We start from the raw sequence: 17,305 nt of genomic DNA, 5'->3' as shown, positions 1-17,305 counted from the left end.
CCAGTAGCTCACTGCAAGCAACAAACCAAAGGAAAACAGATGCAGGGCAAAATCTTCAAGAACCAAAACTACAAGAAAACCCGGTGAGTGGTGTCAAAAATCATTCCATTGGAAAACAGTCACTATTATCCTTTAAAATGTTAGATCTCTTCCATAAAACAAAGTCACACTTAGATGTTCTCTGTATTACTGAACACTGGTTAACAGAAGACAAAATTTAAAAAAACGCCACTTGGCGAATTTACTCTAGCTGGTTATTCTTGTTGGAACAAAAGTAAGGGAAGTGGTACAGCAATCTATGTCAAAAAATTTAAGCTACAAAAGCCTCACAAAGAACAATAATATGCAAATAGAAACAAACTTTGAATTCTCCGTAAGACAATATGCCACAAAAACTAAAATGCAAAGGCAATTTAATAATGATAATATAAGGCTTTTGAACTATCTTTTAAGGGCTGAAAAGTGAGCAGAGGTCCAGAAAGAAAATGATGTAAACTATATATTTAATTCTTTCCATGAAACACTTCTCCACCACTTCAATGCTGCATTTCCACTGAAATCCAGGAAAATCAGAAACAAAGACACTATTTTGCAATCTACAGAAAAGTAATCCAACATGCAAAAAAATTATACAATGATAAATTTATAAAGGAATCTAACAATAAAATGAAAGGCTTGTGGACAGTTGTAAAAAATGAAACAAACAGTAAGCAGCATGTTATAAACAAAACACTAAAATTAAATGATGAAGCCACATCAGATCCCCACAAAATAGTAAATGGTTTTAATGATTATTTTAACAAAATAGCAGAAAACCTGAAAAAGAAAAAGTGCCACAGACCAAATACTCAACACCAAACACTAATGGAAACCATACCAGTACAGGCATCAATGTTTCTTCACAAAGTCTCCAATATTGAAGTACTTACAGCTATAAAAGAACTAAAGAATAAGTACTCCAGTGGCAGTGACAACATTCCAGATTTAATTGATTAGAAATGTGGAGAATTCATTGTAGAGCCCCTAACCCACATAATAAATGCATCCTTTACAAATGGAGTTTTCCCTGACCTACTAAAGACTTCTAAAATTACCCCACTTCACAAAAAGGGCTCTAAAAATGATGAAGCCAAATACAGGCCCATAGCACAACTCAGCTCATTCTAAAAAACATTTGAAAAATTATTTTACACCAGATTGGAAGACTTTACTAATAAATATCCTTATTAAAAAAACACCAGCATGGTTTTAAAAAACAAAAGACGGCTCCCACAGCTATTTATAAGTATCTCAACAAAACTTAAAAGCACTGGGTAATAAGGAAATCTCTACTGGTTTCTTTTTAGATTTATCCAAAGCCTTTGAAGTAATTGACCATACCATACTCCTTAAGAAGCTAGCAAATAAAAGTTTAAGAGGAATTGAAAACAAATGGTCAGAATCTTACCTGTCAAACAGAGTACAAAAAGTTGAAATTAATTTTGAAAAAAAGAATATAACCACCCATCAATGTACTTTCATCTCCTCTGACACAATACCTATTAGATATGGTGTGCTACAAGGCTCAATCCTGGGACCCATCCTGTTTCTGCTATACATTAATGACATAAGCACGAAGCTTGCTACAGGACATACCACACTATTTGATGACACGAGTATACTAATAACAGGTACCAATACAGAGGACCACAACCAAAAAATTAAACCGCTTATGTCGTCACTCAGCAAATGGTTCAACAAGAACAAACTGTTTATAAATATACAGAAAACAACGTACATCAACTTCAGACTCTCATCCCAAAAACAAGAAATACCCAATGTGATTCTAAATAACCAAGAGCTTACATGTGAGGACTCTGTCAAGTTTCTTGGCATATGGCTTGAAGAAAATCTTAAGTGGGAGATGCGCACAAATTATATCTCAAAAAAGCTATCAACTGAGTATTACATTTTAAGGATACTAAAAAAATCAGTCACAAAACCTGTTCTCATACATGTATATTATGCTCACTTCCATTCTACATTACAGTATGGAATCATATTTTGGGGGTACTCACCTGGGGGTAGATATATTTTCAAAATGCAAAAAAAGGCAATAAGCATAATATGTAATCTAAGACATAATGAATCATACAGACAACATTTCAAACATTCAAAACAAATGGCATTACGACACTGCCCTCTGCTTACATTTATAATATCGTCTCATTTGTCAAGTCATACCTGTCAAACAATGACTGCACATTAAAATTCAATGGAGATATTCAGAACTATGCAACAAGGCAGCAATCTGACCTACATATGTTTCAGTCCAGAACTACCTGCCACCAAAAAACTGTTTTAAATGTTGGGATACAAATGTATAGTCATTTACCAAATGAAATCAAAGCAACAAAGAACCCAAGAGCCTTCAAACATAAGTTAAAAAAATATGCCTTGGACCAATGCTTTTATGCAGTTGATCATTTTTGAAAACTGGTTAAAATTGTAAACAATTTTATAATAAATGTTCAGTCAGGTCTGAAAATTATATACTGTGAATTTCAATGAAATATACTGGGTTTACCAAGCGGGAAAGCGCCGGTAGATAGGCACAGTAAATAAAACACACAAACACACACACAGAATTTCTAGCTTTCGCAACTGACAGTTGCTTCTTCAGGAAAGAGGGAAGGAGAGGGAAAGACAAAAGGATGTGGGTTTTAAGGGAGAGGGTAAGGAGTCATTCCAATCCTGGGAGCAGAAAGACTTCCCTTAGGGGGAAAAACGGGCAAGTGTACAATCGCACACACACACATATCCATCCGCACATACACAGACACAAGCAGACAGGTTCTGCGAGTATACACGAGTCCTTTTTTCCCCCTAAGGGAAGTCTTTCCGCTCCCGGGATTGGAATGACTCCTTACCCTCTCCCTCAAAACCCACATCCTTTCGTCTTTCCCTCTCCTTCCCTCTTTCCTGAAGAAGCAACCATCGGTTGTGAAAGCTAGAAATTCTCTGTGTGTGATTGTGTTTTATTTATTGTGCCTATCTACCGGTGCTTTCCCGCTTGGTAAGTCTTGGAATCTTTGTTTTTAATATATTTTTCCCATGTGGAACTTTCTTTCTATTTTATTTACAAATATACTGGGTTATTATATATTGTGCATGTCTATGAAATGTACTGGATTATTTTACTAATACATTTGTATTGACTGTTTGTATTTTACTATACAACATTTGTATTTACTGTTTTGTTAAAGATAGACAATTTCCTCATTACAAAATAAAGTAAAATGAATTTATTAAAAATTACTTGCAAATATGTTCTCTTGACCTGTCTATCCAATATCATATGTGCAACCATACAATTCTATGATGTGTATTGACTGTGTTGTTTAAGATAGATAATTTCCTCGCTACAAAATAATGCAAAAATCAATTTGTAAAAATTACTTGTAAATATGCTATCTTGACCTATCCAATATCATAAGTACAACTATACAATACTATGATTGTCTGGATCAATAAAATAAAATACAATACAATACAATACAACAGCATGCTCTAAACATGGGAAAGTGTATGTTAATGAAGATGAGTAGGAAAATCAATCCCGCAATGTTTGAATAAAGTATTAGCGTTGTACTGTTTTTCACTACCACGTCAGTTAAATATCTAAGCATAATTTTGCAAAGTGATCTGAAATGGAATGATCAAGCAACATCAGTTGCAGGGAAGATGAATGGTCAACACATCAACTGTTGTACTGGCAACGTAAAACTGCCAGTAGTCCAACTACCAATCTAGAATGTCATAGATGTTCCTTTTTCCCACAGCAATTGTCATGACACCTTTTCCTCTTTGCCCCAAAACTACACTACTGGCCATTAAAATTGCTGTACCACAAAGATGACATGCTACAGACACGAAATTTAATCGACAGGCAGAAGATACCCCCCATGGAGATCACGTACGTAAAATTAGTGAGATTTGAGCATGCACGGAGGCTTTCCGGCTCTCGTTCTAAACGCGAACGATACGCGACTGGATCAGAAAAGGGAGGTAATGTCAGTGGCACGTAAAGTGCCCTCCACCACACATCATTGGGTGGCTTGTGGAGTATAAATGTACATGTAGATGTAGATATGCAAATGATTAGCTTTTCAGAGCATTGACACTGGTGGCGACACCTACAACGTGCTGACATGAGAAAAGTTTCCAACCGACTTCTCATGCACAAACAGCAGTTGACTGGTGTTGCCTGGTGAAACGTTGTTGTGATGACTCTTGTATGGAGTAAAATGCATACCATCATGTTTCCGATGTTGATAAAGTTGGATTGTAGCATATCGTGATTGCGATTTATCGTATTGCGACATTGCTGCTCACTTTGGTCGAGATCCAGTGACTATTACCAGAATATGGAATCGGTGGGTTCAGGAGGGTAATACGGAGCACTGTGCCGGATCCCAATGGCTTCATATCACTAGCAGTCGAGATGACAGGCATCTTATCCGAATGGCTGTAACGGATCGTGCAGCCATATCTCGATCCCTGAGTCAACAGATGGGGACGTTTGCAAGACAACAACCATCTGCATGAACAGTTCGACGACATTTGCAGCAGCATGGACTATCAGCTTGGAGACCATGGCTGCGGTTACCCTGGATGCTGCCCTGGCCAGCACATTCTCCAGATCTTTCATCAATTGAAAACGACTGGTCAATGGTGTCTGAGCAACTGGCTCGTCACAATACGGCTGTCACTACTCTTGATGAACTGTGGTATCATGTTCAAGCTGCATGGGCAGCTGTACCTGTACATGCCATCCAAGCTCTGTCTGACTCAATGGCAAGACGTATCAAGGCCGTTATTAGGGCCAGAGGTGGTTGCTCTGGGTACTTCTTGAGCACTGCTTGACTGTTTGGGATCCCCAACCAGTTTTGACTAAAGGAAGACACTGAATTCATTCAGAAGCATACTGCTTCATTTGTTACCGGTAGGTTGGTTCAACATTTGTATGTTGGCTTGTGGAGTATGGATGCGCATGTGAAATTTAAAATTTTCTGGTGGCAGTGCTCTCACTGGTGGAACTGCGAAGATCAGCTGTCTTCTACGTTGCTGCTCACTGCAGCCACCAGAGTATTGTGCCGTTTTTGTCCAGGATGATATGATTCCATGCATTATCCAGCTGGCAGCCACTGTCACGGCTCATTAGATTTTCCAAGATGCATATTTCAATGGATTCTTTTATAACGGAGTCCCAAAAAGATGTTGCTGTCGCCAAAACTAATGTTTTGTCATACGCCACTGAATGTTCATTGGACATACAATGTTCCACAATTGCAGACTTGCAGGGTTGCAATAGGTGAGTGCAACGTTTATGTTCTGAGCAGTGTTCTTCCAATGTGCATGTTGCTTGTCCTATACAGGCCATACCACACTGACAAGGTATTATGTTAATTTCCTCCTTCCACAATAAAAAATTATCCATCACTGATCCCAGCAGGTCTGAACTCTTAGATGGTGGGCGGAAAATCATTTTCACCTAAAAATTACTAAGGATTCTTGCTATTTAGAAAGAAATATTTTCGACAAAGGGAAGAGGCTCCTGCAAATCCCTAGTTTTTCTTCAATTTGTTAGAAATATTTTTGCTGAGGAATTCTCCAACAAAGTCCCTACCTTTTCTTCCCTTTATTGGAAATATTTTCTTCGAAATACAAAGAATCCTTAGTAATTTTCAGGTGATTTTCCATCTACCATCTAAGATTTTGGACCTGCTGCGATCAGTGAAGGATAGTTCATTATTGTGGAAAGCGGGAATTTGCATAATCCCTTGACAGTATGCTATGACCTATATAGGACAAACAATGTACACACTGGAAGCACGCTGCACAGAACATAAATGTTGCACTCACTTGTTGCAACCCAGGAAGTCTGCAATTGCGGAAGATTGTTATCACCAATATACATTCAACGGAATATGACAAAGCATCAATTTTGGCCACAGCAACATCTTTTTGGGACTTCATTATAAATGAATCCATTGAAATATGCATCATGGAAAATTTAATGAAACGTGACAGCAGCTACCAGCTGGATACTGTGTGGAATTCCATCATCTTAAAATTTGCACTAGATGAAGATGGCAGAATACTCCACCGCCCTTCAAGTGCCACCCCTCTCCCATCCTTGACACAGGCTGGCTCCACACCATGTGCATCTTATACTGAAACCATCAGTTTAAAAGTGATCGTTGCGAGTTAACTACCAAACTAACCTAGAAATCAGGCTGTGTTATGGATCAGTCCATCACTATAGCTCGTCCTCTTCAATTCACTCTAAACAGTAATATTCCAACCTAACATACACTATGGATTACAATAAATGTTGGACCTTCACCAAATCCACTTATCCTCCATGCTAGTTTGCATGTTAACTGAAAGAGGTGCTACCTCAGTCTCTAGTTAATAACGTCAACTTTCCTTCAGTTTGCACTTCAGACAAAGAAGCCACCATTAAGTAACAAACAAAACAATAAAAACTAAAGAAGAAAATCCATTCCAACCATTACTTGCAAAACTCAGTCTCCTTAAACCACAGCCCACCGATCAAAAACCATTCGTCTACTAATGACCATCCCTAACACCAAATACATTATTTTCCATAATGGCATTCAAGAAATGACTTGAATTTCTTTGTCTCATCCATGACAGCTACTAATAATTCCAAACCACAAAACAAAGTAATCACCACTATCTACATATAATTGCAACCACTCACTAATAACAACACAACAAACAAGTTTCAAAACTTCGAAATTCCACACTAGAAAGCCGTATCATGTACAATCAAACACCCTCTTCAAATAAGCTACAGACCCGTGATACCAAATAACTTAACATTGTTATGTCATCAGTCAAAAATGTAGTCCAGTACCGTACATTCCAGTTGATGTTTATGCTTTAGTGATGAGAAATTTGACACTCTTTCACTTAGAAGGATTCCCTCATTTTCTAGCTGAAAAATGTTTTGAAACAACTGAAGATGTTATCCATTAACACATGAATATTTGCAATTTTAATTTTTTTCCAGCAATTGAATTTCAGGCAGGCAGCCAAAATTTCTTTGAACATGAACATTTTACAAACCCTTCATTATTACACTGCGAGGATGAAATCCATTCACTGGAAAAACTGTGGATAGTGCAGCGTCCAAAAAGAGAACTATGTTAAAAAAATAAGTGAACATTCATCTAACAAGTCTTTCATGTCACATCAAGAACTTTTCATTCCCATTGTAAAATTAATACAATACCATTGCTTAATGAACAAGTTATTACAAACCATGGAAACAAAGCATTGGAATATTGGGATTAGAAGATAATAAGACACGATGAACAAGACTGTTAATTTTGGTACTAATCGCTATCATTGTTTTCTTTATTCAGTGCAGGACAAGAGAAACTAAACTATGCCTTGAAGCACAAAATGTTACTTCCCATGTTCATAAATTATTTTGCACTTAAAAAAAAATATAATGGCAGCTTCGAAATGTCAGTCCCGAATTGAAAAGTTACTGAAAACGTACATATGAGAAGATTTAAGTCTAGTATATTTTAACACTATAATGCAAATCTTTAGTAAGTATGTAAATAATTTGTTCAAGGATTATATATTAAGAACAGGATCGTATGTATATGATGAGCTATCAAATTGAAGTGGTTCAATTTAGATTAAAAAAAAACCTTCATTTATCAATATGTTTTACCTTTGCAACCTTATCCGAGCTCTTCTCAGGATTTTCACTCAGGTCGCCGTCGACTGCCAACCCAGATGGACACATGATTTTATCCCTAAGTTTATCAAGAGTTTGGTTGCCCAGAACAGCTATCTCATGGCTGCAAGTGATTGGTCTGATTTTTCGAGAGCCAGAAATGGATGAGAAAGGTTCATACACTCTCACGATTATCAGGATGTCATCACCAGGATTAAGGTCTCTTCCCTGGCCTTTTTTGTCATCCTGAAACAATCAAAAGTTAAATCTCTAGCAGGTTTGGAGATGAATGGTATAGAAAATTAACTTCAACAATATATGAACAGAAAGGAAACACTTCTTGTTTAGCACAATGTTTTAAGTTTGTCTTCACAGTTGTATTTACATTTCAGTACATTAACTTTGTGTAAAGATTGTGGCATTATATTCTGGAGTAGGCCATCCTTTAAACAGAAAGTTTATCATTCCATAGAGGGCCAAAGAAGAGTACTCAGAAGACGTGCTGCTGAAGCTTCATCATTTTATAGATACTTATTCAAATACTTTGGGCCTCTGACATCAGCTTTATTTATACTCAATAGATGCTCCTCATTATTTACCTTAAGGACTGGTTTGAAGCAGGTTCAAGCAGTGTGACAAGGTATTGAAGCTGTGAACACAGTTGTACTTGAATCCAAATGACGTACTAATAATGTAAATAGTTTATGTGAATTTAAATGATTTCATTTGTGTGATACAATGTTATATGAAAATATATTTCGTAAATGTCTTTTTCTTTTTTTTTCATACTGAGAGGGCAAGCAATGTGATGTGCTAATGATTAATCTTTGCTGCTGTAGCTACAGATGTTGAGCCAACTATTGCCACTGCTTACACAGCAGCCAGCAACCATAACAAGGCCCCAATGCTAACTGTTGTAAATTTCTTGTGAATAATTTATTGTAACAACCAAAAAATGAAAGAGAATTATCTATCTATAGTGTAATATGTTCTGCTGTTAATGCTCACTTCTAACAGAGGGTTAGTATCGTTCATATACACTGTTCTTACATGCTGCAGTACACTCGTGTCGGTACCACTGATGAAAATAAAATACATTGTCTTGAAAAAGTTTTTTTTCTATCCAATGTTGCTTTTTTTGACAAGGAATAAAACTATTTTGGCATAATATGAAAATTAAGCTGCTGTATTTATGGATAATGTGGACAACTGAAGAAAAGAAGAGAGATAAAAGGAAATTTTTTTATGAGGCACTTTCAAAGAAGCATAATGAATACCTTTGGACATGGAATGTAATTCATTCTTCAAGAATAAACATATCCCTCTCTGTACTACACACAACAAATTTAGGGGAATTTGCCTTGATTTAACTTTGGCAAAAACAAATGTGCAACTAAGAGAAAATAATCATTTTATCTCCCAAAGCTTGGGTTAATATGTCTAGACTCGGATGGAAAATATCATTCTGAGAACAGTCAAACTAACAAGCAATAATATTCAGAACCCAGTGGCAACACCACATGTGATGACATAATTACAGGACTTAGAGATGAAGAAATGGAGTTTCAAGAAGCAAGAAAAGAGGGCTCATCAATTACAATGCCAGTGTACATTAATGCATGATATTCATATCTAATGAAGTGGCCAGTATATTTATTTGAATACAGAGATTCTTTTATTCAATCAGTTTTGCAATTAGTACAAGTTCTTCTTTTGAGTGACAGCAATATCCACCATAAATGATCTGTAAATCATAGGAATGTTTGTCACCACATTAGGAATTTGAATATGAAATACGTGGTTAAAGCAAGGTGGAACATCTCCACTTACTATGATACCACTCCTTTCCTAAGATCTGCCTTTTTTTTCCTACTCTCTGTCACATAAGTACTGCATACCATGCAAATATGAACCATCCAAATTCTTCTTCCAGCTGTATTTTCCTCAACTTCATTGTTCAGTATAGAGAAACATATTATTCAGTATAGAGCAACAACGTAATTACTTAATTGCTTTACCAATGATCAAGGATCTGTAGACCACGCACCAACCTTACAAACTGCCTCCAGCACATCCTGTACTCTGCAGCATCAATTCATTATCTTGTGAACCGTACCTGTTGCAGATCTTCCCACAGTCCATCCTCCTATCTTGTTCGTGTCTTCCCCAGGGACAATTACTTTGTGCTCTTCCTACCAACACGACTTTTGGAATAGCATTATCTGTCATCCACCCACATGGCCAGCCCCTTTGTCGTCACTTAACCTTTGCTTTTTGTACAATATTAGGAAAGTTTATCATAGTGTACAGCAATAACCAAACTGCTTTGCTTCAGTTAAGCTGAAAAAATAGCATTTGAAAATTTTCAATACAACATTACACTGTTCAATAACACCCCAATAGCTGAAAAGTACCGCAGCTTTATATAGATGGTGTATGAATTCTTATTATCTTGAGATTTTAAATTGTTTTCCAATAGCAACAAAATATTTTCGTGAAGTTACTGGTTGAACATACATAATGCTGTCATCTCACTGCATATTAATCTTCTTTTAGTTAAGTATATTGCCTCCACAGAGTGTAAATTTGTTGCAGATCCTTTAACCGAAACACAAAAGATCATAAATCTTTCAAATAACTTTCTATTAAAGTTTAAAAAAATGCTCATTTGAGAAAAATGACGTGTTGTCACACAGATCGACAATTCACAGATGCTGTTTGACTGTAAGTCTCTGACTTACTTCCACATAAATGTTTCTTGAAGTTATGATTTGATAAGTTTATTAAGATTACCCTGTATAAAGTAAGTCCAATCACTCTTCCTGATTTTCCTTTTTCTAACCACCTTCAGAGAGAGTTCTAACACTGAATAAGTTATGATCCACACTCCAGAGAGGCTATTCTTTACCAATATTCTTAATAGCTTTAAAACTCATATTGTGATATAAAACAAGCACCTTTCCTGTAGTTAGTATATTTTAAATAAAATGCTTGCAAGCTTGTTCACTTTTAACAAAATTTACAAAGATTGAACAATATTTTCCTTAATACTGGACTACACTGGTAAGGTATTGCACTCCTCAAAAGAAGTGTAAACCTTTTTACACATATTTAGGACACAACATGCTACGTAACAGTTAATACTTCTGGCTTACCTGGTTATACTCAAGAAGGAAAATAAGGCAGTCCCTTTAATCAAAATCTGAAGCACTACAGTATATTTCTTCATTTTTTCAGTCTCCTCCATCCTGTTTCTTCCTTCCAGTCCAAAAATCTTTCTCTCAAGCACCATCGGTTTTCCTCTATCACTCTTGGTAGTACTCTACTCAGCATCTCTACACCATATCACAGCACTGGAGCAATTACTGTATTATAGGCTTCATTTTTAACTTTTGTTGATATTACCTTATTTTTGTTTGGTTTTAGACTGTTATATGATCTGGAAGCATTAACAATTCATTGGTTTAGTTCTAGTTGGATGTTATTCTTCCAACCGAAGTAGATCTCAAGCATTTCAAGTTCTCAATTACCTTCAACTTAATCTCCCACAACTCTCAGGCACATTGTAGTTCTACTTAGTTCCTTCACTTCTGTCTTTTCTGGGTTCATTCTCAAGCCCACTTTCCCTGCACTATAGCTCAGGATGTACACTGTTTTTATCATTTCTTCTTTTAACTTTGACATAGCTGTCATATCATCCACATATGCTAGTGTCTATAGATTTATATTCCAATTGATGCAATTTTCTACTCTTTTCATCTCACATACAACTTTTTCAGAGACATGGTTAAATAACACAGCTGACTATGCTTCACCATGTCATACTGCTGTCTGTACCTCTACTTCCTTTGCCATTCCTCCCTGATAACTTACTTTAATTTTCATCTCTGTTGTAGATGCTTTTACCAGATTGAATAATTTCTCAGATACTTCAAACTCCATAAGGGTACTGTAAAGGCTCAATCTATGCCTTCGAAAACTGTATGAAAGTGGAAAATGTTGGTTTGTTAAAGTCCCAAAACTTTTCATATACCTTTTTCATAGTAAATATATGGTCAATTGTATATTTTCGTGACTTGCTTGATAACTGATAACTATGTCCTTCACATATGCCTTCAGTTTTTCCAGTATTATCAAGACAAGGCCTTGTAGCTCGTACTTAGCAGTGAGATGCTTCTATAGTTATTACGGTCACTCCAATTTTCTTTTTTGAACTCTTAAAATGATAGATAGCTCCCCCACTGCCTTTCTCACATCCTCTTCAATAAAATTGGCTACTCCACAGTTCTTTTCCTGTTCTGCTTGCTGAAACAACTCTTCTGGATCTTCCAAACAGAATATCAATATGTTCTTCCAATCTTTCTAGGATCATTTCTTTGTCAACTGTCATCTGAGAGACTAATCGCTTTCTCCACTTCTCACTTGCTTGATATTTTGGAATATTTGTCTACCGCTGTTTCTTTGACCTGCCTTCTCAATTTCTTTCCATGTGTTACTTTGATACTTTTCCATTTTCTGCCCTCCTCAATATTCTACTTGGTCACTGTTTCACTTTCATGATTGGATTGTTTTCACAGTTTATGTTGTTTATCCATCTTTCTCTTGCTTTTCTTCTTGCTCTTACTGCTTTCTCACTGTTTGATGAAATCAATCTCTTTACTTTTTTTTCTTTTCACCTATCACCTCCTTTGTTGCATATGTAGCCCCTTCCTTTATTATGGTCCACATTATATCAACAGTCACCTCTTCACCATTCAGCTTCTTTGGCAAACTTATTCTTCACAGCCACATGCTATCTTCAAGTTATTTCAGTCTGATATAGTTTATCTACACCAGATGTGTTGCTCATGCTCTTTTGTTTCGTCCAGTATTACACATCCCAACAATGAAAAGTAATCTGTTTCCATCTGCTCCTCTGTATGCTTAATGTCTAATAACAGGTGGTCAGTTTGCTTTGTAGTTTTCCCAACTAGTGATTTCCAAGAACCTTTATGAATCTTCTCTTGGAGGAATGTATCAATGAATACGATTTTGGAAAATATAATCTAACTGGAAAGATAAAAAAAATCTACTCATCAAGTGGAAGTTAAGGAAATATGCAACCTTTCACAGCCAATGGCTCCGTCTTCTGGCAGAAGGGTTAAAGGGGAAAGAAGAAGGACAAATGAAAAGAACCAGTGAGGTTTAGGAAAAGGGGAGAGTTATGAAAAAGTTGCCCAGAAAAGGAAAGAATGACTGTTGGGAACTGCACCGTATGAGATTTGAAAACTGAGAGCTTAAATGTGGAAGATAGAGTAATAAGCAAAACAGAGATTACTGACAAATAATCATGCAAGAGTTAATAAGAGGGGAAAGCTAAGTGCATTGTAAGTGACAGACATATGTGGTGTATGTGGGGGGGGGGGGGGGGGGGGCATAAAGGATACAAAAAAACTATACAGTGGAAAGAAAAAGATAGTTACTGAAAAGAAATGCTGAGGCAGAAGATTAATGTAAATTATAACTAGATGGGTGCCAAGTATTAAGAGCATGTTCTAACGCCAGCGCCCAAGTGTGCAGTCATGAGAAACTGGAGTGAGGGGGAAGAATCCAGAAGGCACATGTAGTGAAACAGGCACTGAGGTCATGACTGTCATGTTACAGGATATTGTGTGCCGCTAGTATATACCCTCTGTCTATGACCCTTCATCCTAACTGGTAACTTAGTGGTGGTCATATCAATGTAGAAAGCCAACCAGAGTTTACATAACAGCTGGTACACAACATGTTGTTTCATAGCCAGCTCTTCCTTTGATGGTATATAGTATACCAGTTACAGGGCTGATATAGATGGTGGAATGATGGTGGATAGAGCAAGTCTTACAGTGTTGAAGTTCACAGTGGTAGGAGCCTTAGGATACAGAAATGGGTACAAAAGGAGCATAGGATCTGATAAGGATGAACTGTGTTTTATTCATCTCATGACATACATTTGCAATCCATTTGGTTTGCCTACAGGAGACATGTCAAAAATTTATACTACAGTTACAATGATTTTTACATGATTAGATAATAGCAATACAATAAATAATAACTCTATAAGGATATTTCTTGGAATATGTAACACATTGTATCCAGCTCAAATTTCCAGTTCTGGCTATGTGCCCTGGTCAGCGCTGATCTACTCTCTGACACAGCTCTCCACACCATCTGGTCAGATAAACTATCTCCTCACATCCACTTTGCTCTGGCTGTGGCTCAAACGTCTCCTGAACCTGTCGAACAAAGTATGACAATTGCTGACAAGCTACACGATGCATCACTGATCTATTTCACCAGCCACTGCCTACCTGACAAGTCTCAGGTTCAAGCTCATTGCTCTGCGTCTGGATGCGGCTGGGGCCATACTGTGCCAACCATTCTGCTCGCTCCAGGAAGAAGTAAACAAGCAACTGGGACGCCACCGGCTCCGCCCACGGTCAAGCCCCCTCCTGCAATCGAATCTGCTGCAGACACCGAACCTCGACCACCCACACTGGCAACGAAACTTCCGCAGAAAATGCAACCGCACTACCCATACTGTTTCTTCCACACACGAACACACGGTTTGTTGAGGACGGAACTGCAGACCACCCACCACCTACTTCCCAAACACCAATCGCAGGTAGGTCTGGGTGCCGCCTCCTGTGCGCCTCCGCCACCCCCCCCCCCCCCCCCCCCCCCCCAGTGCTCCATTCTGTCCAGGAATGACCGGATAATTGTGGACAACTTTACATAAAGACATTTTGCCGGGATACCTTTTCCTGGTAGACACAGGCGCCGATGTTTCGCTGCTGCCTATGTTCTTAGCTTCGTCAAATATCTACCCTCATCACATTTCCCTGCAAGCCGTGAATTCAACTAAACTATGATGCTTGGGTTCAACTTCCCACGTCGTCTCACTCTCCACAAACTGCAAACTTGAGTGGTCTTTTTTAGTGTGGGAAACTGACGAACCTATACTAGGCATTGACTTCTTTGTGACACCACAAACATTCACCCTATCGATGATGTTACAAGAAACGACACGCAAGTGCCTTGTCTAGCTTGAACACGTCACTCGCCTGCACAAGGAAAACGTCGAGCACTCCCTCCGGCTCCACGAAACACAGCTCCAGCTCTCCAATGCAGCAAAGGAATAACAGACACTATAGCAAGGACAAAGCAAGGTCAGTAATTGCGCCAAATCTGCTTTGCAATCCCAGCAATCGAGCCTCTGTGTGTTTACCTCCCACTAACCCTCGCAGCTGTGCTATCAAGACTGCCATAACGTGTACTGACAGTTCCGCAGGGACATACCCTCCTAACATGGCAGCTTTTGACACTCGGCTGGACACAAGTGCGCACGCGCGATGAGCATCACCTGTTCCCGAACTGACGGCTCCTGCCCCGCCCCTCGCAAACAGCACCTCAAACTATGCAACTTCGGCTCCTGCGCGCCGCCATGCGACCGCCATTGACAACACAAACAGTGCACTCCCACCAAGCGTTTCGCCCATGATCGTGCTGCCACAGGCCGCGCCCTCAGACAATGGGCTCACTAATGGCTCACGAGCTCACCCAACCACGGTGCCACTGCTTCGGGACAGCAGCCATGTTGTCTCATTGACTCCTGGTACACTTTGCTGCCTCGGCTCCCGTTGGATCCGCCAAGTGACTCCGAACACCACGACCATGCCTCGCCTGCCCTGCCCACCACACACTGTAAACAAACTGCCTCCTGTGCCGCCGGCAACATTTCCGTCATCACCAATGGCACAGTTCACAAGCTTTGCCTCATGCCAGGTCCCCTGATCTCCAGTAAACCACGTCGACTTTGAACCAAGCGCCTCTCCGGCCTTAAAAATTAGATTTCTGAACTACTAAGCTCCGGCGTCACTGAACCCTCTGCCACACTTAACCCTCTGCCAGTAGCTGGTCTACGCCCATACATATGACACCCAAGAAAGACAGGTCCTGGCGCATGTGCGGAGACAACTGTCGACTAAACACACAAACAATTATGGACACCTTCCCCATACCCAACATTGCCCACTTTAACAGTTCCCTCGCAGGTGTGACCACATTCTCTGTCATTAATTGCAAACGGGCCTATCACCAGATGCCCATGGCAACTGAAGACATCAAGAAGACAGTAATCACCACCCCGATCGGGTTATTTCAGTTTCAATTCATGCCCTTCGGTCTGAAAAATGCAACCCAGACCTGGCAACACTTCATCAACGAAGTGCTATTCAACCTAAAATTCTGCTTTGCATAAATTGATGACATTCTTGTCTTCAGCTCCTCCATCGAGGGCAACATTCGACATGAGCAAACTGTTATGTACAGTCTCGCAGCAGCAGGCATCAAGACCAACCAGGACAAATTGTAGCTACATCAACCCGCTGTCACTTTTCTTGGTTTCCGGGTCTCTGCCGACGGCATTTCACTGCCCCCTGAGAAAGTACAAACAATACTAAACCTACCCAGACCTTCGCCACTCAAAGAGCTCCGGTGCTTTCCGGGGACAGTTTATTATTATCACCGACATCTACCTCGGGCTGCGATGATTTAGGCTCCACTGACAGACACTTTGGCAGGCATCAAGACTTCTGGATCTCGGCCCCATGATTATTCTCTGGTTAGGCGTTGGTACATGTTAGTACAATGCGTATTCTGCGCTTCTTCCAGAATAGAATTTAAAGCGGCTGCTAGCTGAGGACTGTACAACTGGCCCTTACTAGTACAGCGATCTGCCCAAAAATTTTCTGTCAAAATTTCATTTTCTTAGATACACCGAGAAGATAATACGTAATCTTTCTTACCTGTTATTCGTTTGTATCCACTCCTGTAGTCTGAATCTATGGACTTAGCTAGTAATTATACCAACGCTCATCATTCGAAAACCCAATCAACCACACAATCAGGCAGCGGTTGTCATTCATCCGTTCGGCATTATTCCACTCGGCTCGTAGAGCTCCTTTTGTTTGTAGGAAACTTTGTTTCTACATGCGACAAGGATTCCCCTGACAGAGAAATCATGTACACTATGCACACATTCACAAATCAACTTATGACTGATTCAGAAATCAACTTAGAATGTGTTCAAAAACCGACAGGGATGTATTTCAAAGTCATATGAATAATCGATAGACTAACATGCGCTGGATGCTAGTCGCTTTGTGAAACAAGGTTTTTTCCCTCAATAGTATGAATTTGCCCCCTCCCAGAACTGGGCCTGCTGCACATGCAAGAATCTAGCAACTTGGGCGATCCAGTAAAATTTTTCCGGTAGAATCTAGCTGCTTGCTGCGACTGCTTATTACTAGACCTCGGATTTTAGGTAAAAACCTATTTTGTTCCTGAGTTCCTATTTGCATAAAAATATGTACTTATGAGTTTCATTACTATTTACACTTGTTATTTGTTCTGGTCTTCAGTCCTGAGACTGGTTTGATGCAGTTCTCCATGCTACTCTATCCTGTGCAAGCTGCTTCATCTCCCAGTACCTACTGCAACCTACATTCTTCTGAATCTGCTCAG

General features: G+C 39.0%; 1 protein-coding gene across 1 annotated transcript in view; it reads right to left on the bottom strand.

Annotated features, from left to right (window-relative positions):
* LOC126272376 (snRNA-activating protein complex subunit 3-like) overlaps nt 1–17,305 on the bottom strand; it is a 161,015-nt gene that overhangs the window by 75,959 nt on the left and 67,751 nt on the right. The window contains exon 3 of the mRNA XM_049975190.1: nt 7,757–8,008. Within this exon, the coding sequence (XP_049831147.1) occupies nt 7,757–8,008 (252 nt within the window). The remainder of the gene's footprint in view (nt 1–7,756; nt 8,009–17,305) is intronic.

The sequence above is a fragment of the Schistocerca gregaria genome, chromosome 5 (genome assembly GCF_023897955.1).
Source record: "Schistocerca gregaria isolate iqSchGreg1 chromosome 5, iqSchGreg1.2, whole genome shotgun sequence".
Lineage (NCBI taxonomy): Eukaryota > Metazoa > Arthropoda > Insecta > Orthoptera > Acrididae > Schistocerca > Schistocerca gregaria.
This window is presented reverse-complemented; position numbering and strand designations above follow the sequence as displayed.